General features: G+C 41.6%; 1 protein-coding gene across 4 annotated transcripts in view; it reads left to right on the plus strand.

The window, feature by feature from the left end:
• Positions 1–13,830, plus strand: part of PARD3B (par-3 family cell polarity regulator beta) — a 1,097,854-nt gene that overhangs the window by 1,019,622 nt on the left and 64,402 nt on the right. For all 4 annotated transcript variants that reach the window (XM_025404986.1, XM_025404990.1, XM_025404989.1 and 1 more), the window contains one exon: positions 7,444–7,523. In XM_025404986.1, coding sequence (XP_025260771.1) covers positions 7,444–7,523 — 80 coding nt within the window. The remainder of the gene's footprint in view (positions 1–7,443; positions 7,524–13,830) is intronic.

A 13,830-nucleotide genomic window follows, 5' to 3' on the forward strand; every position in this document is an offset into this window, starting at 1 on the left:
ACTGAGTGAATGAAATTGGGGGAACTCCCATGGACTAAAAGCACCTTAATTCAACGTTCCTTCCAAACACCAAGCCCTCCTGATAGGCTTGTCACAGGCTGTCATAATCCAGCCAAAGAGGGTCACCACGTGCAAGGCGCAGCGAGGTATGAGCGCTTTAAGTTGTTTTGAATAAGCTCTCTGAAGTTTCACTTCCTGAGCTATATCAGTAAAAGAAAGATAAACATGCCCCAAATCCAGGCGTAAGTTCTAACGTTACACTGTTGTGTAAAAGGCTAGATTTCTGTTATGGCTTAAGTCAAGATTGTTTCTATCAGATATATATTTAGGTCATTACATTAAAAAGAAGAAGAAAAAACCCTGCATGATACCAAGTAAGATAAAGGGATTAAAGAAAAATTAACTGGATCAAAGCTGCTGACCTTATTTTTTTGTGATGAGGGAAATTACCTAATAAGGAGTTCTTCAAGCAGGAATATTTCTGAGCCTTGTTGAGCACAGAGAAAAATGAGAAGTGAGCTTATAAATGCCTGTGTCTGTTTTCTCTCCCTCACTCCCTCTTCAAGTCGTCTGACTTCCTAAGGACTTAACCACAACTTCTTAAAACTGGCTTCCCTTTAGCAACCCTCTATCTCCAATTTCCTATCCTCCATTTGCAGCTCTTTGCAAGAATATTTGTACCCAACACGCTAATCTATATTGCCACCAGTTCTAACTAGAATATTAAAAATTCATCAGATTATAGGAGATTACATGAATTATGATTTATCCATATAATGGGATATTATATGGCCGTTAAAAATCATGTTTTAAAATATATTCAATGACATACAAAACTGTCAATAATAAACAGATAAGAAAACAGCTCTACATGCTATTAAAATATATATGTGGGGCCGGCGCGGTGGCTCACGCCTGTAATCCCAGCACTTTGGGAGGCCGAGGCAGGCGGATCACAAGGTCAGGAGATCAAGACCATCCTGGCTAACATGGTGAAACCCTGTCTCTACTGAAAATACAAAATAATTAGCTGGGCATGGTGGTGAGTGCCTGTAGTTGCAGCTACTTGGGAGGCTGAGGCAGGAGAATGGAGTGAACCCGGGAAGCGGAGCTTGCAGTGAGCCCAGATGGCGCCACTGCACTCCTGCCTGGGCGACAGAGCGAGACTCCCTCTCAAAATAAATAAATAAATAATAAAATACGTATGTGTTTGTAAATGTTAACAGAGAACATTTTGGGGTGGTTTTCCACAATAATCATATAAGGGAGAAAAAAATGATTAAATCTATTTTTTTTAAATAATGGAACAGAAATGTATCCCCATCATTTTCATTAACTAACATTGAATCCCCGAGGGAGAGGACTGTTTCTCACCTCTGTCTTATGGTACTTCACATGTTACTCCACCTATGAGACACTAACACATGTTTCCATATTTGAAAGTATTAATCCCATTCCATAAGCGTGACAGCGTAAGACAGTACAATCAGTGCTTGTTTATTTATTAGAAAACTAGAAGGGTTTTCAGCACCGTAGAGTCTAGCTTTCTCTCCCCATCAATCCACTGAAATCACTCCCAGTAAAGCACCAATCACCATCTCATTGCCGATTCCAAAAAATATTTTTGCAGATTTTATAGTGGTCTCTGTTCAGTTGCAGAGAACAACGTCTACTGTAGCTTAAGAAAGAATACATTTATTACACCATAGTAATGAGCTTATAGAACCATAAGGGAGGTTAAAGAGAAAAATTCTTGGATAAGCTTTCAGGAATAATTTTCCAAGCCACACTCCAGAACTGAGCTACCGGGGGAGCTGTTGCTATTTCTATGTAGGAGGTTTTAGACTGCAGGGTCGCATATCGGGAGCCACCATGATTAGGAAGATGCCACCATCAGAAAGCCACCTCTCCTGCCACCAATTCTAAGACCAACTATAAAAGTTACATTTCACCCCCAAAACTAGCAACATTACAGCTGCTAAAGCTGCCACAGGAAAACCAAGCATCTCTCTTATTTAGTCATTCTTGCCATAATAAACTGGAAATATGGCCACTGCCTCAATTCTATTTCCCAAATGTTATGGCCTAACTTAAATCATGCCAGTACATTGGCTGCAAGGGAATCCAGAGAAAGGTAGTTTGTAGCTTTCCAGGCTCTGTAATTCAAGGTGACACTCCACAAGAAGGGTGGATTGGGTGAAGTGCATGAACACACAGTCCCTGTCTTACTGAAGCTCTTGACTGTTTTGACACTGTTGACCACTCCCTTAATGGAATTCCTTTCTTGGTTTCAACCATAAAACATTTTCCTGGTTTTCTTCTGAACCAACTACTTTTTCTCAGACTTCCTCCTGGATTCAGTGTTTTTGGCCTGCCCCTTAAATGACGGTGTTCCTAAGAATAGTATTAGTGTTCCTCTCTCTCCTCATTGCATGTCTTGTCCTTTATTTGGTCCCTATAGACTCTTCCTGGGCATTCTTTTCCAAGCTTTCAGGTACCATCTGTATGCTGAACATTTTCCAATGCTACATCTCTAGTCCAGACTTCTCTAAGTTGCAAACCATTATACTCAACTATCAGACATCTCCATTGAATGTCCCAAGTCAAGTTTAATATGTCTAAATATTCCCTCCTACCTCTACTCCAAAATCTGTTCTTCATTTATTCCTGTTTTGGTGAATATTACCAAAACCATATAGTTGTTAAGCTCAGAAACTTGGGCATTATCCTAAATACATCAGTCCCTTTAATCCACAGTCAATCCTATTGATCTTACCTCTTTGAAATCCTAATGACACTCTCTTGTCTTCATCCTTTGAAAAAGCCTCTAGTTTATGCTCTTACAATCTCTGGCTCAGACCTTCACTGAACCCTCCAAGTTATGGCAAGAATAATCTTAAAAACTATAAATTCTCAGAAGATAATATACAAGAAAATCTAGGTGACCTAGGGTTTGATGATGATTTTTTAGATACAAGACCAAAGGCATGATCTGTGGAAGATAAAATATGTTGAACTTTATTAAAATTAAAAATTTTTGCTCTGTGGAAGACACTTCAAGAGAATGAGAGAAGCTACAGATTGAGAGAAAAAGTTTGCAAAAGACACATCTGATAATGAAGTATCCAAAATATAGAAAGAAATCTTAAAACTCAACAATAAGAAAACAACCGAAATAAAAAAAGGGCCAACGACTTCAGCGGATCCCTCACCAAAGAAGATATACATATGGCAAATAATCATGTGAAAAGATGTTCCACATCACATGTCATCAAGGAAATGGCAAAACAACAATGAGATGTGACTACACACCTGTTAGAATGGCTACAGCTGGGAACACTGACCATACCAAATGCTGACAAGGAAGTGGAACACCAGGAACTCTTATTCATTGAATTCTGGTAGGAATTCAAAATGGTATCACCACTTTGGAAGACAGTTAGGTGGTTTCTTGCAAAACTAAACATAGTCTCACGATATGATGCAGCAGTCACCTCCCTTAGTATTTACCCAAAGGAGTTGAAAACTGACATCCATACAAAAACCTGCACATAAATGTTTACATCTTTATTCATAATTGCCAAAAGTTGGAGGCAACCAAGATGTATTTTAGTAGGTGAATGACTAAATAAACAGTGCTACATCTGGACCCTGGAATATTACTTAGCCTTGGAAAGAAATGAGCTATCAAGCCATGAAAAAGCATGGAGGAAACTTAAATGCATATTACTAAGTAAAAGAAGCCGATCTGAAAAGACTGCATAGTGTATGATACCAACTATATCACACTCTGGAATTGACTATGAAGAGAGTAAAAAGATCATTGGTTACCAGGACTTGGGGGAAGGAGTGATGAATAGGCAGAGCACTTAAGATGTTTAGGGCCTTGAAAATTCTCTGTATGGTACTGTAATGATGAATGCATGCCATTATACATTTGTCCAAACCCATAGAAAGAGTAACACCTAGAGAGAGCCCTAATGTAAACTATGGGCTATGAGTGATTATAATGTATCAGTGTAGGTTAGTGAGTTGCAACAGTTGTAGCACACTGGTGGGCATGCGGGTAATGAAGGAGGCTATGCATGCATAGGGGTGGGACTATATGGAAATCTATATACCACCTTCTTAATTTTTTTGTGAACCTAAAACTGATCTAAAAACTAGTTGCTTTTTAAAAATTGCAGTGGTGGCGGTAACAGTAGTAGCAACAGTAGTATAGTTACCAGCTAATAGTTTTCTTTTCTTCACACCGTTTCCACCTTTGCAAAATCTTCAAATTCCCTGAAGATACAGTCCTTTTGTTATGCCTCCATGGTTTTTCACTTCTGTGCTCTTTACTTGAATGGCTTATCCTACTACTCCTACACCCTTCTGCCTCAGAAAAATTCCTCCTCATTCATCTTCAGGTTTGAGATGACGCTTCAACACCCGTATGACCCTGTCTTCAACTCTCCCAGGTGGACTTTGGAATTTGTTCCTGCAGACTCCCACTGCCTCCTTCCTCAGATTTCCACAGTGATCTCATTGTACCATACTTGTTTGCAGGCCTGTTTCCATGAGAAGACCCGCTGGATTTCTTCATTGCTTTGAATACAGTGAATGACTGCATTAATGATGTTGCAGTTTCAATGGAGAAACATACAAAGATACACACGATTAGTGAAGGACAGAATAATTTTTTATGTACAAGCATGCTGCCTATCTTTTGAAGCCTGGTCCAAGTTCTGGTACTTCTGTGAAGTTTTTCCTGACACCTCCAGGCCTCACCTGTGCTGCTGCTGCTAACATCCTGAATGGCACTTGATGTTACATTGTCCTCTTTCATTCTTTGGTTATTTCATTTTGAATGCTGTTTTCCCAACAAGACGGAAAATTCCTTAAGAATAAGGATCACCTTACGTTTCTTACAATGTTATATGCTATTGGGTATATTTAATAGATGTGTGTATGTATACTATATATAAACATATATATGTATATACATGCAAATATACATATATGCATATTTATATATGTATATTTTATGTATATTTTAATATTTATATGTATATTTGTATGTATATATGTATATTTGTATGTATATATACATAATCATATATTATAAATACATATAATTATATATGTGTGTATATATATACACACACATAATCTGTTCCTTGAGGCACCAGAACAGTAACAGGCATGTGGTCTCCTCAAGGCAACAGAATACTGACTGCTATTATCATTATGCCAGGACAGTTCTGGATAACAGTGCTAAAACTATTAACTTGGAACTTTATAGCTACAAGAAAAAGCTCCGTTGGAATATCCAGAGCTATACTATAGATACTTAAGCATAGTGATTTTCCAACAACCACAATTAATAACCTCAGCATAGTATTGATACTTGCAGGAATTCTCTTTCCGTAAGAAACAGTTTAAAAACACAAGAAAGCAAACCTTAGGTAGGAATGGGTGAGGACAATGTTTGTCCTTCACTTCTTCCTTTTCTATTGTTTTTATCCCCTGTCTGTCATCATCCATGCCTCTGGTTTTGGTAGAAAGTTCAGAAATTTAAACCAAGACTTTTATCCTAGTGCAGAGAATTCTCAATCTCTCTGTCTGTGATTGCTTTAAAGATGTACAGTCTTCATCCCTACCTACGTAGTAGCTCACTGGACTCTTGCCCTCTCAGATAACCCCAGTGTCTCCTGTTCCACCTATTGATGAAATATAAAGAGGTTTTACAGGACACACTCTAAAGGTCCTCCCACAATAATTAAACGCCAAGAATAGTCTTTCTTAATCTAAGTGCACGTGTGTACTTGCTTTGCAACATCTCTCCCCATATCCCCAACCCCATATACACAGTCTGCACAAGCTGGGATGGAATGGTGGTTTTATGGAGAGCTAAATAACTTCCAGGTGGTTGAGTACCAGCTAGAAAAATTTTCCCTACTCACCTTGACACTGTTAGTTACTTCCTGTGCTTACTGGCAAAATCTCTTCCTTCCCACCTGATAGTCCAAGTTTTCTATTTACTCCTTCCATGCCCCTGTGTGAGGGATACCCAAGAACAAAAGCAAGCACATGAGTGGTCCATGTGATGCCGGGTGTTTTGAGGTGAACAGATGGGGAATCAATCAGTCAACAAGTACTTTTAAATGCCTGTTCCGTGTTCATCCTGATTTTAGTTGGTATGATAGCTACAGAGGGATGAGATATAGTATCTTTTCATTCAAGAAGCTAACACACAGTATTGAAAACCTACTGGGGCCAGTCACTGCCCTTTAGGATCTCAGAGGCTGATGGAAAAGACTCCAAGAAAGGTAAACACAGGAAGTACAGAGGAAGAGACAAAAACAATAAAGACCAACACTAGATAGAAAACAGTTCATCACTTATGTGTGGCCATTCGTAAGACAGAGGACTGAGGTTCAGGGTGGTCCGAGGGGGCATCATAGATGCTGTGGAGTAGACAGTTGATTGTCAGCAACCCCGGTTAGTAAAGAAGGGTTTTATGGAAAAGGTACTTTTATTTATTTGTTTGTTTGTTTATTTATTATTTGAGACAAAGTCTCGTTATGTCACCCAGACTGAAGTGCAGTAGCACTACGTGGGCTCACTACAACCTCTGCCTTCCGGGTTCAAGCGATTCTCCTGCCTCAGCCTCCTGAGTAACTGAGACTACAGGTGTGCACCACCACACCCGGCTAATTTTTCTCTTTTTAGCAGAGACAGGGTTTCACCATGTTGGCCAGTCTGGTCTCAAACTCCTGACCTCAGGTGATCCGCGCCCCCCCTTGACCTCCCAACAAAGTGCTGGGATTGCAGGTGTGAGCCACCGCACCCAGCCAGAAAAGGTGCTTTTAAAAATACGGTCTTTTCACAGCCAAGAGGAACTATAATGGCGTGAAAACTAAATGTAACATACTGGATGGGATCCAGGGACAGAAAAATAGCATTAGTTAAAAATCTAAATAAACTATAGACTTTAGTTAACAATATATCAATATTGATTCATTAATTGTAAGAAATGTGCCAAAGTAATGTCAGCTAGCAGTAGGAGGGAAACTGGGTACAGGACGTATGGGAAGTCTCTATACTACCTGTTCAATGTTTCTGTAAACCTAAAACTATTTTTAAAAGTAAATTCAGTTTAAAAAAAAAAAGAAGAAGAAGAAAATGGTCTAGCAGCCTACAGAATATTCCTGGCATGGGGACATGAGGGAATCAGTTTGACAGTGACCCTTTTTTGAAAGAAGTGACTTTGTTGTTAAATACCATGTTTGTGGCTTGATCATCAATTCCTATAGCAATGCAGAGTTCTTGCTTGCTTCTCCGTGGTTGATTTTTGGCAGGTGGCAACAGCATTTGTGCACTGATTATAATTTCGAGATGCATTGTCAGTAACCAGGGTGTATAATGGATCTTCATCTCTAATTACTTTTCTCTCCACAGGTGCCTGGAAAGGGTCCAGATGGGAATGCACACAACCTCCGCTTTGAAGGGATGGAGAGGCAGTACGCATCCTTACCCAGGTAGATCACGGAGGGGTCTCCCATCTCCAGCTCACCTACAAATGAAGTCTTTAGAGAAGTCTACATGAAATAGAAATCTGGCTTTGAAATAGGGAATATGTTATAATTTTGCCTTGCTGCCGTCTGCTGCAGCCCTAGTTCCATCTTCACAAATGTGCTAATAATTGAAATACTTGTGGGTTATTTTTAAGGGGAGAAAATAGTATATCATTGCCATTGAACATGTCAGCAAGAATACTGGATACTAAATGGAAATCCTAAGCCATTGCTATAAAAATGGTATCGAACATCCTGCACCAAGCTTAGAGACAATCAAATAGTAAATCCTCTGTCCTAAGAGTTACCCACGAGGAATGGCGGACCAGTCTTAACCTTGAAGTTTCATGTGGGTGTTAAGAAGCAGGAGAGAAATGTGAACTTGGGAAGGTGTTCTGTGCCTGGTTTAGAATCTGACCTTGTTCTCAGGGCAGTAAGCAAATATTGCTGAGAGGCACAGACCCAGTGGGGGAAAGAAACAACTGCGTGGGGAAAGTTTGCTGGGCCACCCTGGCCTGACATGATCCACTCATACTGTAACTAGACACCCTTGAAAATGAGATATGGTTCTCGAAAGCTTGTGCTGTTATTGGTGAGATGAAGGGGAATTTTAGTTTGCTATCAGTAGCACATGACAAAGAAACAGCTTTTCCGAGAGTGCATGCAGTCCAGCTACAATGGGAGTTAGGTGAGGAGAGTGTGAGAATTAATGCATCCAAAAGAGAAACAAAGACAGGTTAATGCCAGGCTGAAAGCTGCAATGTTTTCAAATATTGCCTTTTAAAGGGGTGGGGGAAAGACCCCAAGTAGAGCTTCTTTTTCATCAAAGCTGAGCTATTAAAGTGCCAGCTCAGAGATGGAGTGACTGTTTGACATTGTATGTTGACTGTACCTCTGTGTGTGATCTTACAAAACGAACACCCTGAACATTACAGTGAGCAAAGCCAAAGTGACCATCTGCTCTTATAAATAGTACGTTATTTTCAAAAGTCATGAAATCTCAAATCTAGAAGAGAAGCAGTTTTGTCCTGATTAGGCAGGACACCAAAAATACAATATTTTTAAAGCTTTTATAAAGTTATATTTTATTTATCTTCCTGTTTTTTCTTTAAGAGATGTTGTCTAATAAGTTTTCCTCATTTGTAAGTAGCTTCCTGTTTCTATTTTCCTTGGCTTAGTACAATTGGCCTTCCGTATCTATGGGTTTCACATTCATGGATTCAATCAACCTCAGATGGAAAATATCCAAGAAAAAAACACAGTTACAATGGTACTGATCATGTACAAACTTTTTTCCCATGTCATTATTCCCTAAACCGTACAGTATAACAACTATTTGCATAGCCTTTACATTGTACTCAGTATTATAAGTAATCTAGGGATGATATAACGTGTATGGAAAGATGTGCATAGGTTATATAGTAATACGATTCCATTTTATATCAAGGACTTGAGCATCTGTGGATTCTGGTATCTGAGGTCGGGGGCTGGGGTGGGGGAGGTGCAGTCCTAGAACCATTCCCCCAAGGAATGGGGAATCATCCCCGAGGGACGGTTACATTTTCTTTCATTTTAAAAATGGAAGTGGTTTCCAAAAATTTGTTTTACATATAAGATTTCCGGCTTTCACTGTTGAAGTATATGGAAATTGTGGTTAAGGCAGATGGAAAATAGAATGTTCTTATGAGAGAGAATAAAAAAAGGAAAACTGGAAATAGTTTAAAATCTTCCTGACCAATCTGCACTCAGAGTGTAGAAATGGAGTTTTGGGTACAATTCAAAGGCACAGAAATAGCATTTAAAATTCTATAAATGTCACTCATTCATTCATTCACCATGTATCTGGTGATCACCTAGTATGTGCCAGGCCCTGAGAATATGGAAACTGGAGGCACAGTCCCAGTCCATCCTCAGGACTCTACTGTTAGAGTAAAGGAGTCAAGCAAATCAGCCTTTTGCGGTAGTGCAGCCATGCTTCTGTGTGTAATTGTTAACGTAAAGTCTTCTGAATTTCCAAGTCTTGTTTATTTTCACTAATCCCTGAAATGCTCACTCATGACTGACTCTAAACAAGTATATTTTAGGATTAAACACTGTGGTGGGGGTTTTCTGAGAAAGGTAATACATTTATGCTGTTTATGGCTCTTTATGAATGTATGAATTGACAAAATCCTGCCAGCCCCAGAATAAAACTGTAGCTGAAGGGGAAGCATCTCAAACTGGAAATAATTTTGGCAAAAAGTTCACTCACCCACATACACAATAGTGAGAACAATTAGTTGCACGTGCAAAAAACCTTTGCAGCTACCTGGCAACCAGAGGCAGCCGTGGTGGAGAATAAATAAGGCTCCGCTAAATGCGAGGGGGACCCCTAGCAGTGGCTTTTAAATGGGGACGCTGCAACACAACATCTAAAGAGGAGATGTGAAGCTCCCTCCCAGGCACTGTGCCCTGGTCCATGGGTGGGGGCTCCAAATTCAACTAATGAGATGCAGAAAGCAGAGGCCAGAGACGCACTGCTGACTTCTGAAAAGGTATGCAGATGCTGCTCTGAGTGCCAGTGACATTTACCCTGGGTTTCTTGTCTTTCCCCCTGGAGATTTTACTGTCCACTTAATTGAATCACACCAGCTCCACTGCTGTCTCCTTCTGCCAGGAGAGTGAGGCGAGCACATCTCGGTAGGCACCGGATCCCTCTTCATCACAGAGGCAGGGAGCTTTGAAATATTTATGGAGTTAAATTTTTAATTAAAAATAGGAATAAATCCATCTATAGGAAGTCGGTGGCCAACCTTATAGGGAACTTAATATGCTACTGACTGATTGGGTTCCTATGTTGTTTGTGCAATGCTTCACAGTAGTTTTTAGAAACAATTCAATAACATTGATTTCTATGCCAAATTTGGAGTCATCGACACAGAGAGAAAATGCCCCACAGCGCATGGCGTAGGTGAGCAGCTCTGGTCAAGGGGCACCCTCAAGTGCTTTCATGGAACTCTTGTCATCTTTAAAGCGGGACCATGCAGCCCGCTGCCAGGCTCAATGACATTTCACAAAATAAAGCCAGAACGCTGGCCAGCACAGGAAAAAGACAATTCCCAGCACTTGGTAGTTATGAGGTTGCCTAAGGCTAAGGGCTAAGCGATGTTAAGTGTTATTGTTAAGCAATGTTAAATCTTCTGCCTCCTAAGAAAAATGACTTCACTTCTTTTCTCCTGAGGGTGCTGTTTTGGAAAGCAGAGTGTGGTTGTAATACAACCTCGTTCGTAAACACCAGACCTGTACAGGGGCCAATGTTTTACCAGCCTGAACAGCCCCCAGTTTTCTTGATAGTAAACAGAATGAAATCAGCATTCCTTTATTCTTGCCTGACACAAATTATTGCTCACCCTAGGTAAGCAGGGAAATGGCTGTTTCCTAGGCTGCTATGATGTGCGAACATCGAAGTCTGTGTTTTTGCAAATGGCTCCTTTTTCACTCCAGCCTGCCAGCCGCTCACAATTCTCCCAGGTCCCATTCTGATTTCGCAGGCCTCCTTGCAGTCAGTCCCTTCAGCAGTGAACTCTCCACCCTTCCCATCTCAAGCCTCCATCATTCCCACCTGGCCCATCCCTGGCCCCGTGGGATCCCATTATCCCCCTCTCTGCAGATGGCTCCGTGCATCAGCACATGATGTTGCTCTTCCGGACTTAGAATCAAGTGTGGAATCCTAGGGAGTGAGCAAAAGGCACTGCAGCTCTTCTGTGGTCCTATGTGCGTGGGCGGCGAAAGGTTGCTGGAGAGACTTGTAAAAGTGCATTCATGGGTTCCACTACAAAATTCACATTATGCAGCGCAGCTGGGTCCCTGCTGGCGTCCAGCATTGTTTGTAGTCATGTTGTCAACTCCCCTGACTATCCCACAGTGGCCATTCCAACCCTTTCTACTCCCGTTAAGTTCTACAAAGATGACTAAACTCCCCAAGCCCAGTCTCTGGAGGTGACCTCACTTCCTTTCCTTTACGACCTTGAGGCATTCAACATTAGCCCCTCAACTTCTGCTCCCGCAGTTCAGACTCCTGCTTCTTCGCTCACACACACTTCCCAAGGGGACGCACTGAGGGCCTGAGCTCGGAGTCAGGCCATGGTTATAGCCCCACCTTCATCACTTACCACCCGTGTGGCCTTGGGCAGTGATGGAATTGCTCCAGACTCTGTTTTCTAATCTGCAAATTGGGGATGATAATAGAGCCTCCGTATAGTGCTGGTATGAGTATTAAATATAATAATACAAGCAAAACCCTCAGCAAAAAGCCTGTGTAGTGCATTGAAGGATTTTTTATTGTTAGCTCTTTTTTATTTCTGGGGACAAAGTGTGCCTTCCTGTAATGAGGCACACCCACACACCAGAGCTCATTCTCCCTGGCTTCTTGAGGACCTTGAGCCACCAACTACCCTCTCTCAGTAGCATCTTAAATCCTCTTGGCAGTTCTTATCCTTCCCCTGCCTACATTGTAGATGCACAACCTCAGCAGCACAGTTTGCCAGGAGTCCCTACTGTATGGAGAAGAGGAAGGAGCACCTGCATAGGGATATGCCGGGGGAACTCACTGAAGCTGAAGGATTCGCCGACTCAGGAAAGACCAGTGGTCTGGATGGTCAAGTGCAAGAGAACATAGCAATCTACTGTGATTTGAGCGATAAGCTGAGCTAATGGGCATGATAGTAGACAGCAGTGCTATGGAGAAGGGGATTATAACGGATACAGGATGCTGACTCAGCTCTAGGCAAGAGGCCAGGGCTCCTGTCCAGCAAGACTTGGGTGCAGGAGTAGGCACTGCTCCAGTAGTGGAGGCCATACCCAGGGCGAGTTAACTAGGAAGGTGGAGCGTGATGCTTTGGCTCCCAGGGCAGACATGGCATGACAGCAGCACCCTATTTGCTGGTGGGAGAGATCCAGAGATACTACTAAGATAATCCTATTATCTCAGGTCCGGGCAGTGTTGAACATGCAACTACCAGGACTTATACCTCAGCAGGACTCAGGTGGCAGGACTACCCCAATAAATTGACTCTTGTATGTCAGAGAAAAACAAAGACCCTTGGTCAACCCTCCTTTTCCCACATTTCCTAAGAAAAAGTGGCCTATACCTGTTGGTTCTATTTCCACTCAACACACTCACACTATAGCCTCTTGCCCCAGGCTTCTGACCACACCACTGATACTTCCACCAGATTCTGCTTCCCACCTTTTGCTCCATGTGGATTCTCTCTGTGCCATCTCCTCCATTCCTGCCAATTCAAGACCCATCTCTATGATGATGATTCCAAAAGTGCCTGACATTCATATCCCACTGTTGTGACTCCAGTTACAGCCACCTGTTTGATATACCTCTCCTTCTGCCTCTAAGACGCCTCCGAGTCCCCCTGCCAAAACCCATGCCATCTTCCTTGGCTCTTCTTCCTTTAAACTTCCATAACATTTGGTTAGCACCTTCCCAGTACCCTAAAAACACCCTGAATTAGGTTATTATTCTCCACTGCCCCTTTCCACCCCATTGAACTATAAATTCCTTGAAATAAGAGACTTTGTTTTATACCCATCACTTGTTACACCCAGAACCTAACATAAAGCCATGTATACAGTAGAGTCAATACATTGCTATGCAGATGAGAATAGTTTTTTTTGGTTTTTGTTTTGTTTCCTCTACCCAGGTGGAGGCCTAAGTATGGGCCCCACCACTGGAGCAATACCTACTCCTATACCCAAGTCTTGCTGGACGGTCTGATCTCATCTGTTGCCCATGCTGGAGTACAGTGGTACAATCTCGGCTCACTGCAACATCTGCCTCCCAGGCTCAAGCATTTTCCAACCTCAGCCTCCAGAGTAGCTGGGACTACAGGCACATACCACCACACCCAGCTAAATTTTGCATTTTTTTGTAAAGGCAAGGTTTTGCCAAGTTGCCCAGGCTGGTCTCAAACTCCTGAGTTTAAACAATCAGCTTGCCTCAGCCTCCCAAAGTGCTGGGATTATAGGCATGAACCACTACACCTAGCCAAGAATAGATTTTCTTTATATATACAAGGAAGTTATGAGAAAGAAATTCACCAAAGCTTTTTTGACAGTTTGTTTTAGAGTGCTGTTTTCCAATATAAGTAATGATGTTTCGTAAGAATGTATCTTTTCTCTGAAATCAATAGAAGTCCAGACTTCTTTGTTTTTTTTTGAGATGGAGTCTCACTCTGTCGCCCAGGCTGGAGTGCAGTGGTACGATCTCGGCTCACTGCAA

The sequence above is a fragment of the Theropithecus gelada genome, chromosome 12 (assembly GCF_003255815.1).
Source record: "Theropithecus gelada isolate Dixy chromosome 12, Tgel_1.0, whole genome shotgun sequence".
In the NCBI taxonomy this organism is placed as follows: Eukaryota; Metazoa; Chordata; class Mammalia; order Primates; family Cercopithecidae; genus Theropithecus; species Theropithecus gelada.